The following is a 20,238-nucleotide window of genomic DNA, read 5'->3' on the forward strand; positions in this document are numbered from 1 at the left end:
TAAGACAGGCGGTACCACAAGACATAACCTCACCAGAGGCCTGACAAGAAGGCCAGATTTATTCAGATTTATTGCATACTTTGCATAATAATGTGGCAGTGCAGCCCTCTCTTCCCCCGCCTTTTGATAATACAATCACAAGCAGCTATTTTGTGTGAATATGACAATCAAATTTCATCTCTGTATCCAGACAATAATTTTTTCAGAAGTCTGCTTTTTACATAGACAATGAATTGGACAAGGCTCAAAAAATCCCTGGAGGAAAAGGCTCATATTTAAAAAATTCAAGAAATTGCTTCTTCTGCACCATATCTTCAACTTCCAATACTTCATCTTTTTGATAGACTCTAAGTTCACATAGCTGATAGAAGTCTTCCTGCCAAACCCAAAAGAAATAATTGAAATTTGATTGTGAACCATCGGAATGACCTCTCTAACCAGCTCACTGAACAGAGAATAACATTAAAAAACAAGAATGAGTTCAAATAATGAGTGACTCAGAATATGCTGGCATTTCAGGGACGGGTCTAGGCTCAGATTCATATTATTAAAATCTATTCAGTGAAATCATTCCCTTTTTTAAAAAGGTATTTTTCTCACCTTAAAAATTAGTTTGAATTCAGAGAAGCTTGCTAGGAGAATTGTCGTAGAAAATGGTGTTCTCTAGCATAATCAAATGTGTTTATTCTAAATTTTTTCTCATGTTATATTATTCATTGAAGACATAGCTAATCAAAAAGGGTTGGATGATTTTGAAAGCATTGCCCATTATTTATTCTTAGTCATCTCTTTCCTCTTTTGTTGTGACATTCTTTAAAGGATGGGCTCTTAAACAGAATGGTTGTGTTATGGCTTATTATTCTACATATTTGTAGAAATGCTGAGGAGAAAATAGAAGCTGGTAGATGAAAGAAAGCTCATTAAAAGCCAGATGTTTTCATCTTTGCTTGTCACATCTGGCAATTAGGACATGATACAGGTCGTATTAAAATTCATGGGAGATATTCCAAAGAGCATGTAGGGCCAATGAGTTCATTCACAGAAGGTGCCAGTATAAGAAGTTTAAGCAAAAGTTTTAAAATTACAATCTACATCCTAGGTCACAGGAGTGCTCCATTTTCTCTGGACTTGTCAGGAATGGGAGCCAGGCTGAAGACAAGATATCAGTGGATTAGATAACAGCAACACCGATAATATTCTTGGTTGCTATATTGGTCATTTACAACTGAATAGTCTTCACTTAGATATCAGTTTCTCTATGCAGTTATGCCCAAATTTCACTTTACAGAATCACAGAATCACAGAATTTTCTAGGTTGGAAGAGACCTCAAGGTCATCGAGTCCAACCTCCAACCTAACGCTAACAGCCCTCCACTAAACCATATCCCTAAGCTCTACATCTAAGCGTCTTTTGAAGACTTCCAGGGATGGTGACTCCACCACTTCCCTGGGCAGCCTGTTCCAATGCCTCACAACCCTTTCTGATTCAGTTACCTTCTGATTCAGTTCTTTAACACCAAAACCTGTTTCTTGGCTCCTCTGAATTGCTGTATTACTAGCCACTGCCCCATCTCCCTTCACACCATCCCCTCTAAGCTCCCTGATACATTGCCTAAAGCTGCTGCTGGCACAGTTCTCTGCCAGACCCTCACCAGCCTCCCGCCCCATCTGGCTTTCAGCCCTTGCATTCCACAAAAACACTTCTTGCCAATCTTTCTAATGACTTCTTCCTAGCTGGAGCTCTGAGACATTACCCCATCTTCAACGTGCCAGCAAAGTTCAACATGCTGGATTTCAAATGCCTTCAGAAAACTGACTTTGATGACTCCCTTTGCTCCCAGCCTTCCTCCCAGCTCTCTAGGTATGCATCCAGCATGTCTGCCTATTGTCAATCTCTTCCCTGTCTGCTCCCTTTCCATCTTTTCTCTAGATAATCCCACCCAATTTTGGCAAGTAATGCTAATTCACAGGCTACCACTTTCTTCTGCCTTTCCTTCTGTTCTAGCTGGAAACCTAGTGTAAAAATTAGACTAAAACCCAAACACAGCTCCTTTATTTTCCAGTGGCAGTCAGAATTGTGGTGACAGAACAAGAACCACTATAACACATGCAATTTTGTAAGTCAGATTTGTTTCCTAGTAAGAATTTTTGCTAATGTTTAGTAAGTTCCACCTAATGTTTGGTAAGTTCCACCTTTCTCTACTTTCCACGAACCTGATAGCCTCAGATTAAAAAAAGCTGTGTAGATGGCACTTTGGAAAGAATGATATCATGTTAGACATGAAAGGCAATATGGAATAGAGTATCTTTTGCACTGCCTTTCTGAAGATATTTCATAGCTATGCTGAAAAACAGCAAAAGTAAAAAAGAATATATAATTACAAATATAATTATGGCATATTCAGGCACAATAGGAATGAAGGTTTAACCGTGACCCTGAGCAATAGGCAATATTAAGCAGTGTTCATGGGCACCTCAGCCCATAAACCTCTCTGAGGTGAGTTTTGGTCTCTAGGCAGACAAAGGCCCAAACCATCTGTGGGGGTCTGCCACACAGGTGGTAGCTGAGGCAGCATTTATTAAACTCCATTAAAGAACTCATAAAAGAAAAACGCTGATGTTAATGAGACTCTTTCCACTGATTTGAATGGGCTTTGGATCAAGGCCTAAATAAGCAAGGATGGAATTAGAAAAGGGAAATTTCTATATACAGAAACCCGTCAATCTGACCGTTTACCTTTCAACGATGACTTAGTACCATTTCATTTAGAAGTCATTCTGCCTTCTTGCCCTTCATTTAAAGGCAAGAAGGCAGGCTGGTATTTTTTGCTGCTACCTGAATATTTACAAATACTGATTCCAACAACACTTTTTCAAATATATACATATATTGCAACCCCACTGACATCAATAGGATTTCTTCCTACAATTATATTTCACAGATTGAAAACATTTATATTCTCACCACCTTTAGTAATTAGCTTAAATAAATTGAGCCCGTGTCATCTGTTATGTGCTGCATCCTTCAGACTGCTAAGTTTGATTTCAGCTTTGATTCAAAGCTAGAAGTGATCAGTACCAGCTGCTCAGCCAAAGGGCAGATCACATTTTCCCGGTCCTCCGCCTTCTTCATCCCAGCTCCGAGCCAGCCTATTGTTTGTTACAACTAATTAATCCCACATGCCCCGGCTTCCAATGAGCCTCACAAAAAGCAGATTTTTGTATTTACTGCATGTCCAGTAAATTATTTCCAGTTCTGGATACATGTATAAGCACATAGATGTATACACATATGTACAACACACACATGTATTTACAATCAGACGTAGTTATTGTTCTTGGCTATTTGGTAACCACCATTATTATTTCTAGTTGTCCTCCTAATTGGCCAAATGTGAGAAATTATAATTAGGGATTATTATTTAGGCACCTCTGTGTGGGGCCAGATGTTCAGCTATTCATTTCAAACCCAATGACATGGCACTAGGCTTTGGTGTCACTGCACTGCACTGCATTGCTGGGACCTAGACATCTACTCCATGCCCTTGTTAGACTGCTGCTGCCTGTTGTCACTGGCTGCCTTTGGGAGAGGGAAAAGGAGAGATTTCAGATGTTAGAGCCAGAATTTTTATCACTGTCTCTAGTTAAAATTGCCTGACACTTCCTTTTAAATGACTCCTGTTTTCAGTTATTTGCATCTTCAACAAATGGTAACCATTCCATTTTCTGTGTGTCTGCCCTAGGGTTTGTTATGGCTATTTCCATTAATATAGTTCAACTTCTCCCGAGGAAACGCATTGCATTTCACCATATTAAAGTAGATCTAACAACCACCTTACTGAGTAGGTGTCAAGCCTCCACATGCTGGAGCAAGGCGCAAAGGTTTGGTGGAGGAAATCAGTTTGGGTTACCTCTGGCTAACCTCACAAAGCTCATAGACTTTAAAAGTCTGTAAGAGTCATAGACTCTTACTGCAGGTGGCTGGTGGAAGCTTGGAAGCTGGTAGCTGTGTCAAAAGAGTACATGCCTGCTGTGAAAGCTGCAACAGAGCTATTTCCAGCTGCTTTTGGTTGTGTGTCATAAGTTTTACCCATGCTTCCCTTGGCCTTGTGCTTGGCCATACTGAGGAAGAGGAGGAGACTGAGGAGGAGCTCGCCAGGCTGAACACAGAAATAAAAGAGTCAGGTAGGGTGGAAATCAAGAAGCAGTAAATTAGAAATGAAGATAAATCTTGTACTAGTATACTGTTTGGCACAAAATGGAGTATGTTTGGGGGAGAGTTTAAGGAAGAGTTTTGCTTGTTTGTTTGTTTTTCTTATCTAATTCCATAATTTCCTATGTAGAAAAGGAATGCAATTCTACTTGCAAAATCAAACATTTTTAGGAAATGCCTGTAAGACCTCAGTTTGCTCTCCCAGCATATCTGGAATTTTGTGCTGCATATGCAAAGTGCATAAAACAAACCAGGCTGGGAAGGGAAGAGTGCTGTGCAACGAAGGAGGTTGACATCAATACAGCTGCTGCTTCCTCTGCACCTGCAAGGTGCTCAGCACACCAGGTGGGGAACAAGAATGATGCTTGTCTGCCAAAGTAAATGAACATTGCCCTTCAAGACTAGAAGTCATTCCTCTTCCTGTGCTTCTGTGCTTTCTGGAGCATGTGTGAAATCATGGTGCCAGGGAAATTGGGAAAAAAGCCAACCAAAAAGGTGAAAGCAGAGCTGAACTGCACAACACCCCACTACAAGTGGGAATCCTGTGCTGCATCTACCACTTTGAATAAGGAAAACCTGGGACCTAATGAGGCAACTTAAAAGCCCATGGTTAGATAACAAATGGGGCAGTACTTGAGACCTGGAAACTGTTGCCTACTTCTGGCCCCTGATGGATCTTGTTCTCATCTGTGGTTTCTGCCTTGATTTACACTGGCAGTCCAAACTGGCTGCCCCACAAAGGATTTTCAAGATTTCAGAAATGGTATTTCCTTACCACTGTTTATTATTATAACAGCTAAGAACTTTTCTAATCAACAACTAATTGATTTCTATCAGTCTTAACCTTAAATTGAAAATTCTATGTTTGCTACTGGCTAGATGTAAACGGAGAAAAATAATGTCTCTATACAACCTTTGAAGCTGTTTAGCTACATTGCACATAGTAATGTCTTTGGATTGCACACTTTGTGCCCTGTACTCTGTTTTTTATCATTAAAAGTTTCCTTCTGAAGTAAAGAGGAGTTCATTTTTAAGTGAGTAGGATTTGGTCCCTAACTGTATAAATCTGAAGTTCATCTCATGGGCTAAATTCAGTTCTGAGTGTGCCCCAAACCTACCAAAAATAACTACTATACATGCAGAAAACACAAGAATAAACTTTTCCTTCAGGCTGGTGCAACTAGCTTTCAATGGGAACAACTGGATGACAATTGCTAACTGAGATTCTGCAAATTTTAATATTTGCATATTTTCATTAAATCGCATGCAGAAAACAGAAAATAAAATAACAAGTTACCTTTTTTTTATAAGGATTTTTTGTTGTCACTTAATTTCTTTATTTTACAGGCCAATGATTACACTGAGTTTGCTATGGCTGCCTCTTACAGTGAAGATCTTTGTCTACATATCTTCCTCTGGAGGGCTTTAAAGTGAAATCTCAAATGATATTCATATTTGTAAGTACAATCAATTTAGGAGTCTCTCTTCCGCTAAAATTACCAGGGACAAAGTAAGGTGTTAGCATTTACAACCCGCTTGTACTTCAGAATCTGTCTCCCTTCATTTGTTATTAGAACTGCAACTTTAACAACAATCCAGCTGTCAAGTGTAATTAAGAAGGAAAAGTCCATGCACTAACTACAGTGCAGCATAATTAGTACATTAGCACTCCTAAAGCTCTTTACTTGATGAGGAAGGGGTTAAAAAGTCTGTAAAAGTTCTGACGACTTGTTCTGCAGGATATTAAAAATTAATGTGTTGTCATCATCATCACCGCGAGCACGGTTATTGTTATTATTACCAAGACTCCCATTAACTGGATATTCATTAATGTTAAAAGTCACAGTCAGCATGAGATTCAGCAGACTCCAAGCTCTGGAGGAGGAGGTGGAAAGTTACCTGGTGGAGTTTCAAGAATGGATTTTCCTTTTTTGCTGCTTTTCTTCGGTTTTAACTCTTTCCTGCTCGGTTTGAACCCTGGGTGCTCCTCTGGCTGCGCAGCACGGATAGTTCCCTCCTCTCCAGGTTGCTCCGTGAAAGGAAAATACTCTTCACCGGGGTACGGAAAGGAGTAATAATGATCCCTGTTGCTAATCTCCTGCAGATAATAATCCTGATCGTCCATGGGTACAGCCTGGGACAGATCCCCCAGCAATAGGAGCCCAAAGGCACAGAGAGCGAGGCAGAGCTGAGACGAACATGAGCTTTCCTTGCCAAGGGCAATCATTAGTGTTTGCTTCCTCCTCTGCAAGCCCCTGAACTTTATTTGGGAAGAAGGGGAAGCAGAAAGCCCTGGCAGGGGGATAAGGGAGCCCGTCTGCGGAAAGTGCCTCTGCTCTGGGCTAGTTTGCAGAAGTTGCGAGGCGTGCAGCGGGACAGAGGGCTGCGGAGGGAGGGGGCAGGAGCGGGATGCATGTGATCGCTGGGCTTACCAGCCAGACAGACGGACAAGCGCACGCGAGGAAGGCAGTGTGCTCGCTCTGCCGGCGCCTGGCAGGTGTGATCTCCAGCACAACTCTCTTGCAGCTTTTCCTTCCGTTGTTGTCACTTTCTTCCAAAAACACAGCTAGGAGGCAGCTCTGGCTAAATCCCCTAAGAGTTTCTTTAGTCTTCCCACATACAGCCGATCCAAGTGAGCGTTTAGTCGGAGAAAAGTAAAATTGGCAGCAAGCCTTCGCCTCCCAGCTTGTGTGTAAAAGTGTTTCCCTCCCCTGGGAGATGCTGTGCGGGATGGGGGTGGGCACACACAGCCCTGGGCAAACCTGCCTGCTCTGACACTCAGCGTGCACACGTATGTGTGATCAGTCAGTGTCGAAGAGTCCTCATGCCATGTATGATGTATTATAAAGCTTTTTATTTTTTCTTTTCTAGCTTTTACAACAGTAGCATCCCTCTCCTGCATCGATCTCAGCTTCCCTGGTTGCCCCAAACAATATAACTAAATACATAACTTGCACCAATTTTTTACAGGCTTCTCCTAGGACATAGGGGTGCTCACTGGACATGGCCCAACTAAACATCAGGAAGCTCTTTTTCTCACTCTTTTTGGAAAGATCCTGACTTTTGTTCTCTCTGAAACATCTTCCAAGCAGATTAGGTTGCACTGTGCTAGCAGCAGCACACGTGCAACCCAGTGTCGTTAATGGAATCAATTTGTCTGGGGATAAAATCTTGTCTTTCATCTTCTTCTTACCTCCAAAATAATCTTCAGTGCTGAAGGAAATGTGCAGCCATTGGTCCACATGAAATATGAATCCTCACTCCTGTGTTGAAAGTACCAGCTTATATTTTCATCATGTATATTGAATTTCTTGCCATTGTCCAGTCACCTAGGAAAAAGTACTACATCTGTTACTCCGCTCTTCATTCTGCCTTTGCAATCACATTTTGCGTGTGTTTCTCATAACTTTAATAACATAATAAACACAATTTCACATCTCAGTACCTATATCTTTTGGAATATTTGGTTTCCAGACGCTGGGTGATCCAGTCCCCTGTATTTAATTATTGTCATTGCTTTCTTAATCACTATTCCAATAGCAATTTAGTGAATACATTGTGTTTATGGTCCTCCCTTTTACTGACACACAAACAAATGAAAACAAGTTTTCACCATTGATTTTATTTTCAGTCCGATTTTTATATTTTACATGTTTTTAAAACTCAAAACTGCAAATGTTTTTCTTTTGAAGATAGTTTCATTTTCTGAAACTAGAATTAAAGATGTTCTGCTTTTCCACTGCTTTACTAAATTATAATTAAAAAAAAAAAAAAGTGTTTAATGTTAAAAATTAAGATTTTCATATAGTTTTATCTGCAATATGAGGTTTTGTGACGTTTGGCACAGTTCGTGCAGTGATGGGGGAAATGTGGGAGCTCAGACACACCAAGCACAGCGTGCAAAACAGGCTGCTTGTCCTCTGTATTCAGTGGCAGGCTGAATATCCTGGATATCCCAATTTAGTGATTTCACAGATGTTCATACTTTGTTTTCCCTTTCCAAACTATTCAGTCCTCTTCTCCCTTCATCCTAACTTCCAAGGACAGAGCACGAGGTACAGAAGATTTGCATACTTTTGTTACTATTTGCAGCACAGACAATTTTTGTGAATATTGTGGACATTTTCATGTCTACAGAAGTCATTGTAGAGTTGACTTTTCCATGTCATCATTAATGACCTACATTTTTAGTAACTAAGGGAGCCCTAGCTGCAAATTCTTAAAGTCATTGCAGTGGTCAAAAATGTTCCATAGAAACAGAAGAGGATTTACATTTCCAAGCAAAACAAAGTATTTTAATGCAATGTAGAGTCATGTGTACATTAATTAAAGTCTGAGGAATGTGATTTGGGGGAATTTTGAATTATTTGCTTTTGTCAACTTTATAAATGCACATTTCAATAATGTATGCATGTAAACACCATGCATATCCTTTTGTACACAACAGCTGCTCTATAAAATAGTACCTTCTTGTAAAGAGTCAACTTTTTTATTTTAATTCATCCTACTTTATATTATATTAATTATATTATATTTGTATATGTTATATTATACTATATATTATGTATATTATATATTATGTGTTATATGTTATATAGCATATATTTATTATATATTACAGCAATGTGTCACATATGATTTGGACCTCTTTAATAGATAATCACGCATTGTCTATATATAAGTTGATGCATGACTATAGCTACTTCTAGTAGAGCAGGAAAAATCTTCTCCAAGAAGTGTCTGTGTGTTTTCTTCTTGCCCCTAATAATTTCTGAATTCTCTGGCAAATTACAAGTAAGTTCATCAAAGCAGTGAAGGTCTGAACAAAGTTTCTATGCATTGCGGCTATCTGAGAGTCCCTGCAAGGGCCTCGTCACAAATGATCTGTGGTGAGAGGCCACAACACGAGCTTGCACATTGCAGGAAACAGGAGAAGCCATGCCCAAGCATGCCTCTGGGGACATTCAAGCCCAAAGAGAGTCTTGGTTAGGAATTCATGGTCAGCCATGAGGATACATCCAGCAGGATACATTAAGAGATTCAAGGAGCTGCAGGTTTGCTTGCACACCTCCATTTCTGCAAGTAACAGTCTTGCAGAACTTCAGGATGGGCCCCAATCATTCCTCACCTCTCAGAGCCAGCACAGATAACTCTATCCCTTTTCTCCATGTATCCATACCTTCCTTCTCTCGACAGCAATCACTGACTCCTAGCCGCCCAGAGAGGCTCACTCGCAAACATGTTTATACCCACCAACATCTATTCCTACGTCCCTGCCCATGTCTGCACCTAGCTTGCCTACATTTCTTTCTATTGAACTTTAATACTTTCTGCTAGTTTGTATTTCCTACAGCTTGGTCAGAATGCACAGAGGGAGCACTCCTAAGAAATGGCTGTTCCTCCTGTGGGTTTCCATCTGCAAGCATTGCTGTTCCTAGTGGACCCACCTCTGCTTTCAGGGTATGCATGCGTCCAGCCAGCTCCAGCCATGGCAAAGCCTGTCTGTGGGTAGAATTTAGGTCTCCCTAAGTATAAGAAGTCTTTACCCTTTTTTCTCTAAGTCAGCATCCTAGCAATATACAACTTACAGGAAGGGAGATGTTTTTTTCTTCTTAGAGTACCATGGGAGTATTAACCTCACTGAAGTCTCATTAGTTGAACTGAGAGATGTTTTTGGCATAAGAAGGGCTGTTCCTTATTTTTGCCTGTAAAATCACAAAAGCTTTTAAAAACTTGCAGTTGATGTGAAAGGAGATTAAGCAAACTAATATTTCTGTAGAACGACTGTAGCTAGCCATATCCTCCCTCCTGGAACAAAGCCCATGACAATGTAGAAGTCATTCTACATAAATTTTTGTTCTGCTGAAGTGAAACACTGCATGCTGTTATCAGCAAATGAGCAGGGGTTTCCTCCTCTGTTCCTGAGAATTATTTATTTGCAAGATTATGGCTTACCCTCCAAGTTGAGTTAACATTTTTCAAGCCATGTTCTTTGAGCCAGCTTCATCAACACCTGTGGAAAAAGAAACACTTCCAGCTCCTCCTCACCCCAGCTGCAGTCAAATAGCATTGCCCTTTCCCACCTTTCCTGTCCCTTGAGATGTTTTTTGTTTGTTTGTTTGTTTTTCCAGCTCTTATTTCAGTTTGGAATTATATAGCTTTGTTGGAACTACTGGTTAAAGTCTCGAAGAACTGGGCTCCATCACATTCTCCAGCACCTGCAACCTTGTTTGTCCCTTGTTGACCTGGATGTCAACAACCATACCTTCCAGGAGTTCTGATTCAGGAAGGCATTTTTACTGAAGACAGGTAGGGTTATATGTGTAAGCACTGTCCTTCTTCAAAATCTTCCTTTATATTTACACAATGCATGATCACACAGTTCTTACCTAATTCTACTTCAAAATGGTCAGTGACTCCTGCAACTTCTCTTTTTGAACATGTGAAATTTTTAATTGGAGAAAAGCTTAGTGGTGGGAAGGAAAAGATCAAGAAATAGGCATCCCTCTTGTTCCCATTCCTCGGTAACTTTCTGAGGTAGCACATAAGGTTTCTATATGTCTTGGCAACAAAACAACACTAAAAATAACTTTTCTTCTGAACACCAGAAAAGTTTTTTCTCCCTTTGTACTTTAGATCTGTAGTAAATCACAGAGCAGAGAGCGGAGCAAGAAAATAGAATTAGTTTTTAAGCAGTCTTCTTTTTTTCTTCATAAATCATTTTACTCCTGCTGTCAACAAGGTCAAAACATATCAGAGGAAATGGAAACCTAAAACTAACACTGGCAAACACAAAGTAAACTGCATTTAACATTTATATGTCACTTAAGTGCTGGTTCTTATGTATGTAACTGAGGAGAATAACAGCTAGCTGCTTTTCCACAGCATACCTGTGTTTACTGCGTGCACCCCTGTGGTACCCAGGCTCTTAAAAACCTATTTGCACTTGCTTACAAGTGTCACTCTTCCTCCAAGATCTGACTGGATGCAAACCCAAGCTCTGATAGGGAGACATTTAATTCATTGTTAAGAGATGTTTGACCTAAAGGGGAATAAGATTATATTACCAGGTATGGGATGTCAAAAATGTGCAGGATCTCAACTTTTGTCTTCTGAGAACATCAAATAATGACAAAAAATATGCGTGAGTCTGAAGAACGGTCACTTATGCTCCCCTCCCTCATGAGCAGGCTGGTATTCTTTTTTGAAAATAGATTTTAAAATAAACACATGACATCAATGATAGCAGTTATTTCCTTTAGAAATTGTTTATTTTAACTGGTTAGAAATACAGCATGCATTCTGCCTGGGGAAATTAGCCCAGTGTATTGTCTTTAACTTTTCTGGTAAGAACAACATGACCTTCAGATAACCATTCAGCATATTGCCTTTGTGTTTCTCTCTGAAGAAGGAGCTCAGATTGCCATGGAAACAAAAGTTCCTTGTTCTCTTATACTTCCCTGCGCTATGATATCATTTTTGCTGTATGAACCCTTTTCTTAGCAAGAAATGGAACTGTGGGATTTTCATGTTTTGAGCATCCCAAAGTCATCTTAGGTGATGGCTCAGTTCATGGCAGAAATGCTTTGAATGTGGATCAGAGGCTTCACACATCATCCTTATTATTTAGGGGTACTTAGCTCAGAGAAATTTGTTTCACTCCATTTGTGCTGGAGAAGTGAAAAATCTCTGCATCCTCTTTTCCAGAGTTTTCTTTTCCCTACCATGCTGAACAGATGAGAAGAAGCAGAATTTTGAGAAAGACAACATTAACCCATGCCATAAACAAAGCCAAAAAGAATTTCAGGCATTTTTGCAAAGAATGTAATAGTTCTACTTTTTTATGATGGGAACTACATTTCTTCATGCCCGAGAATGCTTGTAGATTTGATGTTGACAACACATTGCCCTGGCATTTGGCAGTCATTGCTGGATCAGCGCCAGCAGGATTATCACCAGAAAGGGGACGGAAGAAGCTGCCATGTGATTCAAAAGTCTGTAATGCTAGCACTACAGAAAGAAGATCCAATATTTTTTTTCCTAATATTATTTTCCTTTGGCTGATTAATCAGCATTTGAAAGGCTGGGGGTCTGCATTAGTCAATAGTTGAAAGTAGAGTTTTTTGCATTGATCAAGGTAGAGCAAATTTTATGTGCCTTTCATTTTAACTGTAAGGCCAAGCTAGCATTAGGGCTACAGAGATGACTGGGTGATGGTGGTTTTATGGAATAGTTGGAGAAAATGGGAAGAAATGCCCCAGCTTTGCAGGCAGACAGGCTATGGGTGATGTGCGGCAGGAGCGGCCTTTTCGCTTTACTTGTACAAAAACAGCCACTTCCAGTAAATTCCCATGGACATCACCTACCTGCCAACATTTGAATTTCAAAAAGTAATGACTCTCACATTTCTGTCTGGTATTTCCTGGACCAAAATTGCTATACATGTGCCATGTGGAGTGTGAGCAGTATGTTTAACACATCCCAGGCAGCAGCAGGGAAATGCAATGCGGAGATTGATGAAACTCAAAAGCCTTTTTTTTTCTTTATACGATTTCTTCAATATCCACAGCCTAAGTGTAGCGTGAGAAGTCACAGACAGAAATCTGGTGGGACTGAAGACGACACATAAATGTAGCAGTCTTTGCCATGCCAAATGCAGTAGAGCGGGTAAATGTGACACCATAAAGCAGTCATCAAAATTATTATATTTAAGAGCTTTTTAAAGACAATAGCAAGGAGTGATTCCTTTCAGACTAAAGTAGTATTCATGGTTGTGGTTCATAAATAATGTGATACTTCCATAATAACTACGTCCCTACATAGTTTATATCCAAATCTGAACAGACTCAACATTAATTTAGAGACATTTCATTAATTACAGCTAATGTATTTGTTTAAAGTTTGGAAGAACTGATTTTGTTAATTGTAATAATCACATGTTTTTGACAAAATGCTGGAGATACCTTCCATAATGCATTCACTTATTAAAACAGTGAAAATGCAAGAATTTATGGTAAAGATAAGTTCCAAAATGAGTCTTCACTTGTCATGCAGTAGGCATCAAAGATTCATGTCAGACTTACATTACTGGATATGACAGTAGAGTTTCACAGCTGTGTAATAAACTCGTTTGAACCTGACTTATAGCTGTTAAAAAAGTACTTGTGCCAGCCTGTTGGATAAAGCTAGTCAAAAGGTGGCCAGAGGGGCTCTAAAAATACAGTGAAGCTTTAAGGCTGTGCAGATGTTTACTAATATATGGCATAATGTAAATTACCTCAAATCACAAATGCCTGACTATGAGAAATTCATTAATGCATTTCTCCACAGCAGTTCTGGGCACTGCCAAGGAAGCAGGGTGGTTAAAAGGTCAGGGGTCTGATATAGCAATCATTGATGCCTTCATTTTTTTTAATCTACCTTGAGTATTTTGGTTCCTAAAGTCACAGAACAATTTAGGTTGAAAGGGATCTTTGAGAGATCAGCTTCCCCCTTTTTTGTGCCCTCTGAATATTTAGACTAAGATTTCTAAGAAGTGGGTTATTTCTCACAGTATGCTTATACAGTCACACTTATTAATCGAATCATCACTATTAGAGATGTTCTTGACTTCAGTTAAGTTATATCATTCAGACAGTCTTTAACATTTGGGTTACTGAATTTGAATTTCAGAAATACTGAAACGTAGCCAAATACACCCCACAGTGCAGTTCAGATTAGTTTTGCTTCCTTCATACTGGGTATGGCAAACACACTCAAGTAAAATACCTCAGCTTCACTTGAGGCCAGATAAGCTTGTCAGCTGAACAGATAATCATTTCCAGAAGCATCCATCAGGACTTAACATCTTATGTCATTAAAAAATGATAATAAAAACAATAATAATATTTTTAAAGGAAATTATTGGTGAATAAAGTCAAGAACTACCGCGTCCTTTGCAACAGTATCCAGAGAAGTGAGTTTCATATTTCTTGGTTACTGCTATATCTAGATTGATAACCAAACTGGCACAAAGCAATTTCTGCATTCTCCTGGGGTTTTTAGAGATGCAGCTATTGCCTATGACCTTCTCTTCCTCTCCCATCCATATTTTCTGCACATCTGCCTTGAGATGAGCCTCCTTTTCCTCAGACGTAAAATTTTCAAATATTCCAAATTTGAACACAAACTTTGCTACCAAGACTTGAGTTTGTGTTCTGCTTCATTGGTCTTGTCTGCTTCTTGGGGATCCATTTCAGAAGAAAGCTGAGAGGATTTGCAGAAATTTTAAAATGAGATATTAGACCTCTGGACCAAACCAGCAGCAAGGCTGGAAGCCCTGGGAATGGGACCCGTACATTTTCTGAGCCTTCAGGCTGTCGTCTTATTTAAATAGGTGTAACACTACACCATGATTATCTTTCCTGCTTAGTTTCACAGGTGGTTTGAAGTGATATTAAATGTGATGCTTTTTCTGAATATAAACAAGCATTTTCAAACCCATTCATCATCCAGGTTTCATTCACTTCGGACAAAATCCCAGCAGAAATTCACCAGAGACTTCCGATCATTTACAGAGAACATTACTGAAGGCTTCTTTGCCAGCAAATGAGGAAAAATGAAAACTTAGCTTCTCTCTCTCCAGAGAACTCTGTCATGCACTCAGATATTTTGATTATTTAATGCTGAGTGACAGCTTTATGTTTCAAGGGTACTTTGTATTTTAACTGAGGTTACAGTCATGTAAGGTCATGATTTTTCACAAATGGTAGAAGTCACTTGCAAACACTCATCTGAAAACTGTGATTTTACCAATAATGTCACACCCTTCCCATGCATTATTTTATCTCTGATAAATTCAAGCTGCCTAAGGTGTTACAGAAGCATCACTAGTCCTTCTTTACACCCCGAAGCCCCACAGAAGGTAATTTTTGTAGTAGGGTATCTGGAAATGCCTGTCCCATTGTGTTGCACTGTCACCAAGCTGTCTGTCCACTGGTCTTCCCAAAATCCATCCATCTGCAGTGTCTTCATCTCTTGTGATGTTTGAGTCCCCGATGGATTTCATTTCAACTCAACATTAAAGTCAAGATGACAAAAAAAAATCCACTCACATAGCATGAAAATTGGCTGAATAGTGAAAAGACAGCTAAACTAGTAACTCGAGAAGAAAATTGCTCTGCGAATTTAATGATTTTCTGTTATGTTTAGCTAGCTGTTATACCAACATACAGACAGCTTCAGACCAACCCAAGCACATGAATCCTCTTGCCAAGATGGCAATTAGGGGGTATGGAAGAGAGCCAAGGGTATTCACTCTGGATGAGGGAGCAGGAGACATGAAGAAAAGCTGGACTGGCTGTGATGAACAATCAGACGCATCAAGTCATTACAGAGAGACACAGGATAGAGGTCCAGAGGAAATCACGCTCGGTTTCCTTCTTGCCTGCACGCAATGCTGGTACCTCCAGTCCCTCCAGGACACTTGCTGCAAGCTCAGCATTTCTTCTTGCTTCTCCACCAGCCCTCCTTGTCCCAAAGGCTGCAATGACCTTCCAGTCCTGCTGCCCCCTGGCCAAATTACCAAATGGCAGGGGGCAACACATCACCAAATGGCGGGGAGTTTTATAGCACATTTGTTTTAAATCACACATATTCATCTTAAACACAGAGGAAGAAAGAAACTTCACTCACAATGTTTGTCCTGCCAATGAAGTTGCCATATGTGGAACTCAGGTTGCAGCTAAGAATTTCTGGGCTTTCTCACAGCTATGAGTATGCACAGTGATTAGTTTCATCAACTAATATGAATACAGTCTTTGGCAGCAGATTGTATTCTCTGAATTTTTATGATGAGCTGAGCTGTCAGCCACTTCTTTCTTTAATCCCAGAATTACAGCAATTCTGCCTCGTGATTCAGCAGGTGCTTTGAGCCCTTGGTGAGTCCAGTTTGCATGAGAATGTTTTGCCTCATCCTGAGCCACGTGGCAGGGTCCTGAGCCATGGGAATTAGGAGAAGGCTCTGGTAGACATGAGCGGTCTGCTCAGCCATGGTCATCTCCCCTGCATGTCTGTACACCTCCTCGCACGTTCAGCAATTTACTGCAGGGCAGCATTAGTTAGTCAAGACGCTCAGGAATCCACTCAGACAAACTAAACGTTCCCCAGTATCATATTTTCCAGTGTGAAATGCCTCATGTCATTAACCTTCCTATATCCACACGTATCTGTTGCGTCCAGGGCTGCACAGTGAAGTGCTGCTGAACAAGCCGAGGGCCAGCATGGCCAGAAAGATGGATGCAATGTGCCTAGAAAGTTTTGTTGTGCTGCAGCAGATATATCTTCACCTTGGTAGTGGAAAATCATCTTCAAAAGTCAGGGTCAGCTGGAGGATCACTTATAGCTACTCTGTAAATGGTTCCCATCTAGCTGTGATCCATCATACATACCAGACTAATGGATTACAGTGCAGCAACTTTAGCTTCATCCTCTTTTATCTTGGAAAATCTGGGTAACAGTATTAAGCACACTTTTCCATAAATAATTTATGTGAGGAGGCCAACCTTGTAATTGCAATGGAAAATATTTGTTTCGTGTTATTTCACCCAATCATGTGTAAATTCCTCCTGCCTACTTGTCTAGGGCTGTCATGAAAGAAAAAAAATACTTATAAGGCAATGTTGAAAATGCCCTGGAAAACACCAGAAGTTTAAAACAAAAACAGTAGGATGGAGAAAGGCAAAGCAAGACACACCGCATTCCAGACAGACAGCCCAATTCCATGGACATTCATTAATCTGGGAAAAAATCCCTTGCAATTTCTAAGATTATTGGAAGCGTGGTGGAGGTGGTGGATTTTGATATCAGTCTTTCTAGCATTAAATACTTCACCCTTGCTCCTCTACTGCAGTCACCCAGGCGTGAGCCCCATGCAAAGGCTGGGATGCAGCCCTCAGCCCCATCCCGCCCGTGACCTGCCTCGTGCAGGCTTCGCTCCCAGACCCAGCTCATAACAATTCCCTTTCTGAAAGCCCTAATGAGATGGTGTTTACAGAGCCCTGCTTGTGCGTGTCAGCAGCGGTGGGAGCCCCACGGCTGGCCGTGCCGTGCAGCCAGCTCAGGCCAAAAAGCCTTTATCCAGGCCAGGCAATTAATGGTCCCCTGCATTCTGCCTCAGCTCCCCATCAGGCAACCGGGTTATTTTGTTGCTTGGTCCTTAATGACATCATTTCATATAACTCCTTACTCTTTACAGAGTTGGTGTTTTCACCACCTTGATTTTTCAAATAGCCGGTTTTGCTGAGAAAACAACCAGAGGGTGCAAGCAGGTTTTATTACCAGCCCAACAGCAATCTGTTGAGGTAACACTGTCTTTACAGGCGGATCTTTCTGCTTGGCCTGTCAGTCTCTTTCATTTCTGTGTCAGAAAGTAGATGTCTGTGCTATAAAGAAAGGTTCACAATGGGATAGTTGTGATTCTGGACCCTTCAGAGTGGACTGTAATTGTGTTTCTACAAATAAAAAATCAAAAGCTATTCATCCCAGAGAATCAGCAGTGCATATTCATGTTTAAACATATAAACAACAGTACCACGCTCTTTCAAGATTAGATTTAGGATCTCAGAGAGAGAAAAGCTTTTTCTTTACATTTCTCCCTTTCCCCCAAGCACAGAGGCCCTTCTCGCATATTTTCTCTCTGTCCAGTTTCTTTGTACAGGCAGCCACACATGTTCCAGCCATGAGCACAGAAAGCTGAGGAGTAGCAGAGCCAAGATTTACCTTCAGTTCTTCAATATTCTGTCAATCTGACCATGCTGCTCCAGCTTTCTGTGACTCACTTTCTCCATTTAGTCTTCTCTGGAAAAAGCCTTGTGCAGCTGATAAGAGCTGCAAGTTTAATTTGCTTGTACTTACATGTGCTTGTGTGTATTGAACACACACGTTTAGTATGACCACATAACTTTGTTTGGAAATTCATGCAGATAGGATTCATTAATAGCCTGACTATGAAGGGTGCTCCACCATCCTAGCACGGAGGAGGCAGGATGATGGAAAAACCTTGGCATCCGTTTAAAAAGGGTTACTTGGTTGCAGTCAGTTCTCCAAACTATTTCTTAAAGAACCTATAGCTTGTAAGCTACCAGTTTTACAAACAAGCCATTTATAAAAGGGATTGTAAGAGTCTCCCTCCTGTAAGACTTTTAAGGTCTCATCTCAAATAAGATGTCCTGGCTAAAAAGGTGATAAAGCTTAATCATGTGTTTTCTTTGCCACAGAAGGAAAAAGCAAGAGGTAAGATATAAACTATATTAACAGCTGATTCCTACAAATGACACTTTTCTAAGCAAATCAGGCAAAGCTGATTTTTTTTTGATAGTTTTCACTGAAATTAAAATATTTCCCTAATAGGTAACTATAAGCATTCAAATTTTGGAGTAACACTCAACATAATATGGTCTGTGTATAGCAATTATGCTATGTATACATATATAATTTATAGAAATGTATAGAATTAGTTGGTACCTTTATAAGGATGTTATGAAGTTGTTAAAATGTAGTGTTCTTAATTATTTAATTGTGTAATTGTGGTTTTATTTCATATACGTGTAAATTTAGTATTGTAATTTATGCTGTATGCAACTATATACAATTAGGTAATACAGGCTATTAGGAAAGACTTCTGTGCTAAATAGTATGGGTGAAGCTTGGAGCACACAGAGACTGTACTTGCCAGCACAGCATGTTAGAGCTGCCATAAGACAGGTTGTTTGACCTCAAAATTGGGATGGGATGGGTACAAGAAAGGGACGGGAAAGGAAAGCTTAGGAGTTTTCAGAGTGCTTCATAGTTTCAGAATTTAAGATTAATATCTGAAGAGGGCCACATTTGTATAAATTGCACTTTCAAAAGCAGTTGGCTCTCTAAGCATTGATTTCTTAGAGGCACCTGTCATAAATCACTGTCACTTTAGACTTGAGATGGATGCATGGTGCTCTGCCCAGCATCAGCAAGAGGTGCTGCACCAAGAGCCTGATGGATGTCACGGTGTGCCCTTGGTGTGCTGGGCCAGCTCTGTGGCTGGGCATCGAGCAGGTTGACCTGCTTTACAGGTACTTCTAATGAGGGCTTCAAAATGGTGTCAGTGATTTTTATTTATTTATTTACTTATTTTTGACCAGAAAAAATGTGGAGCTGATAATGATACAAAACTTCTCCTTTTTCCAGACTTATCATGAATTTCATCTAATTCTGAAGAACAAGCTCATGATCTGGAAAGTAAAAATTGTTATAATTCTTGTTTCTGGATCATGTTGTTTCCTGTCCTAAAAATAACCCCTCCTGCCCAGACCTGCCTGAGTCCCCGGCTGCCCCCAGCCTGGATGCTGTGACAAGTCCAGGACTGGCAGATTCATTTAAACAGCAAATGGGATTCTGGGGGTAGATTGTGCTATGAACAGTCACTGCCAGGGGTCTCAGACCACATCACTATTCCTGACTATTTCCAGAGCAATTAACATAACAGTTTAAGGTCTGTATTGGTAAACACACTTGGTTTCCATCATTTCCCTCATATTGCTGGAATGGTGACTTTTGATACTTTTTTTTTTCCTTTTTTTTTTTTTTTTTTTTTTTTTTTCCCCCTTCTCTTCTATCAGTATGTTATTGTGTAAAACTCTCTGGTCTCTGGGGATTCACCATGTGACTCTCAGTGGCGTGGAGCTCTCCAGGTGTCTGAGCTTTTCTGATTTCCCTCAGGTTCCATGGGCCACAATGGATAGAGCTGCATAAAAAAAAGGAAGTAGCTGCAGTGCAAGGCCAAAAATCTGTTTCGAAACTAGAACAGAAGCTATGGCAGTTCACATTACATAATAAGCCATTGCAATAAAAAATAAATAAATATTTACTTATATTTACTTAATAAAAAATAAATAAATATTTTACTATTTAATATTAAATAAATATTTACTAGGAGGGAAGGGAGCGAGCTACTTATCACGTGCCTCCCCAGATAACTTCTGTTGTTTGTTAACGAGTCAGTTCAGGTT

At 40.1% G+C, this 20,238-nt stretch overlaps 1 protein-coding gene and 1 long non-coding RNA gene across 2 annotated transcripts in view; one reads left to right on the plus strand and one right to left on the minus strand.

Annotated features, from left to right (window-relative positions):
* The window catches only part of CPXM2 (carboxypeptidase X, M14 family member 2), a 70,937-nt gene extending 64,130 nt beyond the window's left edge, over window positions 1–6,807 (minus strand). Inside the window, exon 1 of the mRNA XM_084526541.1 lies at window positions 6,113–6,807. Coding sequence (XP_084382667.1) covers window positions 6,113–6,440 — 328 coding nt within the window. The 5' untranslated portion in view covers window positions 6,441–6,807. The remainder of the gene's footprint in view (window positions 1–6,112) is intronic.
* LOC311440091 lies at window positions 4,123–19,489 on the plus strand. The gene is made up of 4 exons (XR_014695202.1): window positions 4,123–4,185; window positions 5,561–5,670; window positions 10,345–10,522; window positions 19,418–19,489. It is a non-coding gene; the product is annotated as an uncharacterized lncRNA (long non-coding RNA).
* Window positions 19,490–20,238: the final 749 nt, after the last annotated feature.

Source organism: Aythya ferina (genome assembly GCF_964211825.1).
Source record: "Aythya ferina genome assembly, chromosome: 7".
Classification (NCBI taxonomy): domain Eukaryota; kingdom Metazoa; phylum Chordata; class Aves; order Anseriformes; family Anatidae; genus Aythya; species Aythya ferina.